General features: G+C 37.1%; 1 protein-coding gene across 1 annotated transcript in view; it reads left to right on the top strand.

Moving 5' to 3' along the window:
• Positions 1–8,197, top strand: part of LOC107711417 (calmodulin-lysine N-methyltransferase-like) — a 74,567-nt gene that overhangs the window by 49,686 nt on the left and 16,684 nt on the right. Inside the window, exon 2 of the mRNA XM_016516408.1 lies at positions 4,330–4,390. Within this exon, the coding sequence (XP_016371894.1) occupies positions 4,353–4,390 (38 nt within the window). The 5' untranslated portion in view covers positions 4,330–4,352. The remainder of the gene's footprint in view (positions 1–4,329; positions 4,391–8,197) is intronic.

Below are 8,197 nucleotides of genomic sequence, written 5' to 3'. Positions count from 1 at the left end.
AACAACAGGATAAAAATATAGTTGATGACTAGACATAATCATTTCATGACTCTAGACACTTCTTTGTGAAGACAGTGGCATAATACAGTGAAATAATATGTTCTTTAGCCATAGAAATACAGTTGTCATGTGTGTGGGTAAAATTTACCCGCTGGCGCTTTTAGGTATACAGCGACCTCTGGCGGTTCTAGTGTTAAACCAGTTTTTATATTCTAAATACTTTTGTGGAAACTGTGATTTTTCATTATTCGTTGATTAATAGAAAGTTCAAAAGAATAGCTTTTACACTTTTGATCAATTTAGGGTGTGCTTGCCGAATAATAAAAAAAAAAATCTTATGCCAAACTTTTGAATAGTAGTGCATATTTACATGGTCAACAAAACTATAAAAATAATCTCATTATACAAACCCATTTTATATGACTGCATGCAAATTCGTAAATGGACAACACAAAAAACTATTGATGTCTTGACAAAAACATTAAGCAAAAACCTGCACATTCGATACGCTGACAAAATGTGTCTAATTTCTGAATGTTTAGGTGTGCCAAACTGAATATTCCTGGAAATAATTATAAACTGTGCCTAAATATTTACGGAATATTACCAGAAATGTATTGTGGTGTTATGGTTATGTATTATCAGATAATTGTTGCATAACATAGTGTTTCATAGTCATGCTTATTTGTATAGCACTTTTGACCGCTTCAAAGCAGCTTCACAAGAAGAGATTTCTTTGTTTTTTTGTTTTTTTTACACGTAAGATTTGTTGCACATTTACGGCAATTTTTCTGCACATCAACTGTGTTTGCGAAGATTTGCTATTCAGCACACAGTGAATAAAAATAAGGAACGGTTTTAAAGGAATAGTGTATTTCTTCATGGTGTACTTCAGCTGAGAGTAGGGAAAGAAATCCACCTATAGCCATAATTGTATCTCAGCGTATCATTATTGAAAAGACCTCTAAAAGCAGAGAAACGCCTGCCCTTATTAAGCAGCCCCTGTGTTATCTCACCATTTGCACAATTGCTGAATCAATCCATTTCAAATGTCATTTTTAAAAACGTCTAACTTATGAGAATGTCATTAAGCCATTTGTACTCTTGAGAGTTTATTTAAGAAACCTCAAACGCTTTTGCTAGAAATGTACTTTAATGTATGTAACAGTACAGCAGTTAATAAATGAAGACACCGCAAGCCTCTATTACACTTTTCTTGAGCATAGTTCTAGTTTTATCAAAATGCAGAGCGATAAGATTTAGCCCATCATTCAAACTCAGTTTATTGTAACTCACAGTTATTGGATTTTTACATTTCCAGTCATATAAGTCATAGAGGATGCTGGGACTTCAGAGATTACAAGGGCCTCCTAGATGAGTCTCGAAGTTGTTGTTGTGACCTTTAAGTGTCATAAGTTGTTTTTTTTCTGTCTAGCTACAATCCTTATGTGATAAATCTTACACTAGCCTCTCAAAATGTCATATGGTTCATCAGCAAGTGAAATAGAAAGCAGGTGCTGCCGCCTTTTAATGGCAGAGGCATATGTTGACGTTTTATCAATAGACATTATTAAATCTTGCTTGGGTGAGTTAATCTCAAGCTGATGGTGCAGAGAGGTTGAGAGAGACAGGCTTTAACAGGCCTTCCTGAAAGGCAGGTCATAAGCTGCTTATTATATCGACTCTGTCTTACAAACGCTCACACACACATTTTCTCACCCTCTCTATCTAACCGCCTGCATTTCTGTCGTTCTTGCATGCACTGAACAAAAAACATTAGCGGGGTCATCCTGCAAAACAGCACCATTGGTGTCCCTCATACTCATATGTGAAAAATAACTTTAGGGACAACAGAATAGTTATATATAGAACAGAATAGTTTTTGATAAATCCATTCATTTTATTTGATTTTTTTTCTTCCTTTTCTTTCAGCATAATGATGTTATGCTATGCATAATGTTATGCTGCTTGCTGTTTTATCCATAATTATCTTTTTTAGTAATAACTAAATTGAAATAAATGCTAGCATTTTGACATTTTCCTCTCTCTCTATTATTACTATTATCATCACCATCATCATCATCATCATCATTATTATTATTACTATGTTTTTATTTTAGTTGATATTATGTATCATTTAAAAAAATCTTGAATTTATGAAAAGTTAGGTTGCACTTGAACTCTGTTACTGTAATATTTTTCCCTTTTTCAGTAATAAACTCTTGCATAAAAAAAAAAAATCTGTCATAATGACATATTCATTTTTTCATTTTACAGACATGGATCCTTTCAGGTCACAATTTAAAGTCACTTCTTTTTATAATTTTATCCTACATTCCCTATGTTTATCAGTAGGGGATGCTGTTAAAATGTCAACCCTGTTACCTTCAATCTTGTGATAATTAAAAAGTGTATATTTGTGCAAATATTGATATTAAATTCTCATAAGAAGGACCTTGTATCATAATGCTGGGAATGAGAAAAAAAAAAAATATATATATATATAGAAATTATGACATTATCTGTAAATCAAAGGCATAGATTCCTTAAAAATTTAACTGAAAATGAATTTTTCATAAAGGTTTCATAAAGATATTTTAATGCTGCATATGGATTTTTATCCATACAGTTGGATGTCAATGGTAAAAACTTATTTTGTGTTCCACAGAAGAAAATAAGTCTTACATATTTGAAATGGCATGAGGGTGAGTAAATGATGACAGAATGTTTATTGGTGGGTGAACTATCCCTTTAAACTTGAGTCACACTTAAGTTTTTAATATTTAAACGCATTTTTTGTCTGACAGAATGTTTAAAATCTTACAGAAAGGTACAAGCGTTTCTTAGAATGACCCAGCGTTCACACACCAAAAACACTGTTTTCTTTCTTCTTTCTTTTAAAACACTTCACACATTTCTACACGAAGATATGTTGCAAACGAAAGTAAAGTTACACACACAAATCCAAACACATAAGAGCTCCCATCAAAGGCAGACAGCTCAGGGGCCTAAGTTTATTGAAATGACTGTTTTCCTCAGCTGCATGTGTGTGTGTATGTGTCTGAGAGACAATAGCAGCTTTATGGCTCTTGCTGGAGCTAGCAGAAGGAGCAGAGGCTGACAGTGGGTGATAAGACCACCAGCCTGCTTCTTGTGATAATCGTTCGCTGGACCCCCACTCACTCTGTGCACAGCTTACAAGCCTAAGTAGCCAGAATCTTGTGTCTCTGTGTGTGTCTGTGTGTGTGTTGGAAGCGAACTGTAGCGAGCAGGGAGCGTTCTTCATGAACAGAGAGAAAGCGCCAGTGTAAAAGAGAGTGAGACACTGTAGGCTTGTAGTGTCCTTGTGTGAGGTTGTGGTATGTAATAAATTGAATGTTTCTATTTAGTCTTTGTTGAATAATGTATCATAGTAAGTTTCAGTGTTTTTTATATGATCTGGCCATCTATACATTAAAGTATCTCTCTCACCCGTTATTCAAGGAAATGTGAGCTAAAATGTGACGGTTATACTTTTGTGTATACAATGTATACAATTACATTTATTTTAATAAAATATTATTTATTATATTATATAACTAATTTAACACACTAAACAAATGTTAATCTGGTGAAAAAAACTAAATGTTGAATAAAACTAATGAATATAATGTTCAAAAGTGTTACAAAAGATTTTATTTTAAATAAATGCTGTTCTTTTGAATTTTCAATTCATCAAAGAATATATGACAGTTTTGACAAAAACATTAAGCAGTGCAACTATTTTCAACATTGATAATAATAAGAAATGTTTCTTGAGCAACAAATCAGCATATTAGAATGATCAAGGATGATGAAGATCATGATGAAGACTGCATTAATGACTGCTGAAAATTCAGCTTTGCCATCACAGAAATTAATTATATTTAAAAAATATATATATTAAAATAGAAACTTTTAATTTATATTGTAAAAATATTTCGCAATATTACTGTTTTTACTGTATTTTTGATCAAATAAATGGAGCCTTAAAGGGATAGTTCTCCCAAAAATGAAAATTCTGTCATTAATTCAGAGAGCTCTCGGAATTCATAAACAAATATCTTAATTTGTGTTCCGAAGATGAACAAAAGTGTTACAGGTTTGGAACGACATGAGGGTGAGTAATTAATGACATAATTTTGGGTGAACTGTCCCTTTAAAAAAAAATGTAATGTGCACTAAATGTAACGTGATAGTGAAAACTGTGTAGTATTCCTGGTACTGTAAACAAACTCGGCAGTATGGTGCACTAGTAAGTACCAGCACACTTCATACACTTTTTCTAACTGCTCTCTCTCTTTCTTTCAGGTGTCTGGCCTTCTGAAGAGGTGATGGCCTACTATTGCCTGAAGAAACGTCACATGTTTACGTGAGCCCCCCTTTCTCTCTCTCTCTCTCTCTCTCTTCTCCCACTCTCTCTCACTTTGGCCATATGACAGAGAAGCAAGGGCCACTTTTTGATTTGCACTCAAGGCGGTACACAAGCCTTTGATTTCCTGTTTTTACATTCAAGAGGCAGAAGAGGGAAGAGAGGCTTATCGATCACACAGCGGCAAGCTGAAGGTCAACTGGGCATATAGAGACAGAGCAGGGTTTTGCGCCCTTGGGCCAATGCTGCTGTAGGAGTCTGTGTATGTGTGTGTATGGGGGATGTTAAGACCTGTGATCTGTTGTGATTTGGTCTGTGTGTCGCTTTTGTGCATATTCAGACCTCTAAATTAAAAACTGGAGTTAATTTGCATGTGTATGTGTGTGTAGTATGATTGTGCGTGTCTGTGTGTGTGTGGACGTGTGCTCTTGTTCCTGTATGTCATCAAGGACTGTCACCCTCTCGCTATCTTCCAGACCTGTTATCAGGCACTCACCAAAAAGAGGAAAAAGAGGAGGATAAAGCAGAACAAAAAAAGTCAATTTACAGAGAGCGCCCATCTCTTCTCTTCATCCCTCTACTTTTTTGCCTTTCTTTCCACTAGCCCCATGTACAGCCAAATAGCTACCTGTCACTGGGGCTTTGTCCCCGCCGCGGCTCATACTAGCAGTTTTGTGCGCATTAATTTTTAATTGCACTCCCTCATACAACAATCGCTCTCTCTTCATCCTCCACTCTGTCTCTCTGTCAAAGGAAGGTGTCGGATCACGGGCTGAGAGCAGACAAACACATGGAGACTGTTGTCACGGAGCGCAGAAATGACTGGCAAAATGATGAAGTCAAGCTGCCTGTGTGTGTGTGTGTGTGTGTGAGAGAAGACAGTTCTGGTGTGCAGCTCTGGGCTGCTTTTGATCTACGAGGACTCTCTACTGTATATTTTGTGTATGACAAACACAAATGAACTCTGCAAATTATAGACTTTGTGTAAATCCTCCGTTCCTGTGAGAATTATATGAATTACCTTTCATATGAATTATTCTGTTCGGGTGCGTAGTAGAGACCTGCACTCCCGCGGGAGTACCGCGGGACCCAACGCAACAGGGTGCGGCGCGGGACAACTCTTGATGGGCGAGTGCGGGTGCGGGCTGGAAGAGACTCGTGTGTGTGCGGGATGCGGGAGAATAAAATGATTCGCGGGACTCCCGCAAAATAGAAATTATCTAAACATAAAGTGTCTAAAACATATAAATTGTTATTTATCTGTTGCACTAAAGCAAAAAGAACAACTAATATTAACATTAAAATGATTAGCGCGCAAGCTAGACATAGTTTCCATTTATAATGTAGCCAATCACAGACTCAGCTGTTGATTTCTGGAACGCAATGGCCAATCAGAGGTGATTAAGTTAGAATCTACTCACCGCAGTGCTGAAATTGCGTGCTCACGAATCCTCTCATTTTAGACACTGTGAAAGATTCATTGTGCATATATTTAGTGTTATAACAGAGCTTTATGAGATCGCGATTAACTGAGATGTCAGCTTTTTGTGATAATAAAGGAAGCGTGCTGCTCGCATTCTGCCATGCCAAACCATGCACGCAGCAGCCCATGCTTGCTTTCCGTAAAAAATAACAGTGGTTGAACTTGTGAATGTTGATGCTTAGTCTAAATAACAAATATTTTATCGGTAGTAGTTTGTTATTGGAGACTGTTGTCACGGAGCGCAGAAATGACTGGCAAAATGATGAAGTCAAGCTGCCTGTGTGTGTGTGTGTGTGTGTGAGAGAAGACAGTTCTGGTGTGCAGCTCTGGGCTGCTTTTGATCTACGAGGACTCTCTACTGTATATTTTGTGTATGACAAACACAAATGAACTCTGCAAATTATAGACTTTGTGTAAATCCTCCGTTCCTGTGAGAATTATATGAATTACCTTTCATATGAATTATTCTGTTCGGGTGCGTAGTAGAGACCTGCACTCCCGCGGGAGTACCGCGGGACCCAACGTATTTTTGCGGGAGCGGGCGGGCGCGGGACAGAATCTTGCGGGAACGGGCGGGAGCGGGACTGAAAAATCCGTCCCGCGGAGGTCTCTATATATGCAATAGGTATGTGTGTTAACTATTGTGGTGTGACTCAAAAATGTCAGGGTTGTTCTGAGGGGAAAAAAAGCAAAAATGCTAAATGCAGTTAATAAAATAAAATGCAAATAAATGTGTTGTGTTTAGATAGGATAGCCAGTTAGGCTTGTTAACTTTTTTAAGGGTAGGGAAAATATCTGTCTATAGTTATTGACGTATAGTTTAAAGGCCATTTGTCCAGTCAAACTCTTCTGTAGAAGCTAGGCTAATTAGCCAGATGCTAACATGTTTGCAAATACTGTATGTTCACTTACAACAAGGATAAGCGGTTTGTGCCGACCTCAACGTGTTTTGTGTGGTGAGTTTTTGACTACCAAGAGGATTAAATTATCAAAATTCATAGAATACAATAAGAAATCAGTTAATCAGTGTATAATGTTTCATTTCAAACCCTTTTTATTTACTTCTGTACATATTATTAATGTGTTGGTTTGTCACTTTATGTAAACAGAGCTCAGTGAATCAGACATACAGCACTTAAACAACAAAAGTAAACATTTTTGGGAAATTTGCCATAGTAATACCATGGTATTCTTTCAAGTACTTTGGAGTACCATATAAATGAGTATAAATATTCAGTATAGGGCTCTACACAATATCAGATTTTCCCTACAATGAAATGAATCATGCTCAAAATGCAAGTGTTGGGAGGCGCGGGAAGACTGGGAGGTCTAAAATCCTGTCTTTTTTCTCTTTTTAACTTTTTTTTTCGGGTGTTTCCGTTTTATGATGGGTGAATCCAGCATAAGCGTCCAATACCTCCAACTACTAAATTGGAGTGTTAACTGGATAGTTATCGCTGCTGGGTTTTATATATATATATATAAATCTTTTTACATATCAAGGTTATCATCAATACTAGTATATTGTCACAACTAATTTAGTATGATAAATATATCAAAACACTGCAGTATTACCATCTGTAATGCATCAGTGTACTTAAAGTCCAGTACAGAATCAAAGCAGAACACTGATCCTGTACATTTAATTAACTTCCCATTCCTGCTGCACCACAAATCCACATTTCCAGCAGGAAAAAGGACAATTGCGCTTTCTTTTGTGAACACATATACACCCGCTTGCATGCAGAGAGAAGGAGGGAGAGGAAGGTTGAGATCAATGAGTCCAGCGGAATTGCATTCCAATCAATGGCATCCCCCAACACGGGCAAGTTAATTAGCGTTATTGTCAAGACACAACAGCCATCTCTCTCTCTGTCTGTCTTTATCACTCTCATCCTCCTGTTTTCGTCTCATTTGAGCTAAAAAAAAATGTCACTCTCATACTCATGTACTCCTTTTTTTTTTATTTTTTTACTTGCATTCCACCTTTTCTCAGGTCTGACTTGGTGCTTCTTGATGCTTGTGTTTATTTAAGTCCTTCACAAGGAAGAATGGCTCCTCTCTTCTGTCCTGTGCCCTGGAGTGCTGTGGTTTTGGGCCATCCATGCATGTTTTTCTTGGGTGACTGGTTGGTTTCCTGCAGGTCTTGATGCCCATATGGCTAGCTGGTGGTGCGGGGCCTCGTGACTTGACTCTTGCCCACGGGGCAAAAACACTACATCACTCTGTACAGATGATTGTGCAGTGCATGTACCCCTTTTTGTTTGACTTGAGCATTTCAAATGAAAGACATTAAAAATGTCTGCCAAAAAAAAAAGAAATTA

This window comes from Sinocyclocheilus rhinocerous, unplaced genomic scaffold (genome assembly GCF_001515625.1).
Source record: "Sinocyclocheilus rhinocerous isolate Xijiao unplaced genomic scaffold, SAMN03320098_v1.1 scaffold1829, whole genome shotgun sequence".
Taxonomy (NCBI): domain Eukaryota; kingdom Metazoa; phylum Chordata; class Actinopteri; order Cypriniformes; family Cyprinidae; genus Sinocyclocheilus; species Sinocyclocheilus rhinocerous.
This window is presented reverse-complemented; position numbering and strand designations above follow the sequence as displayed.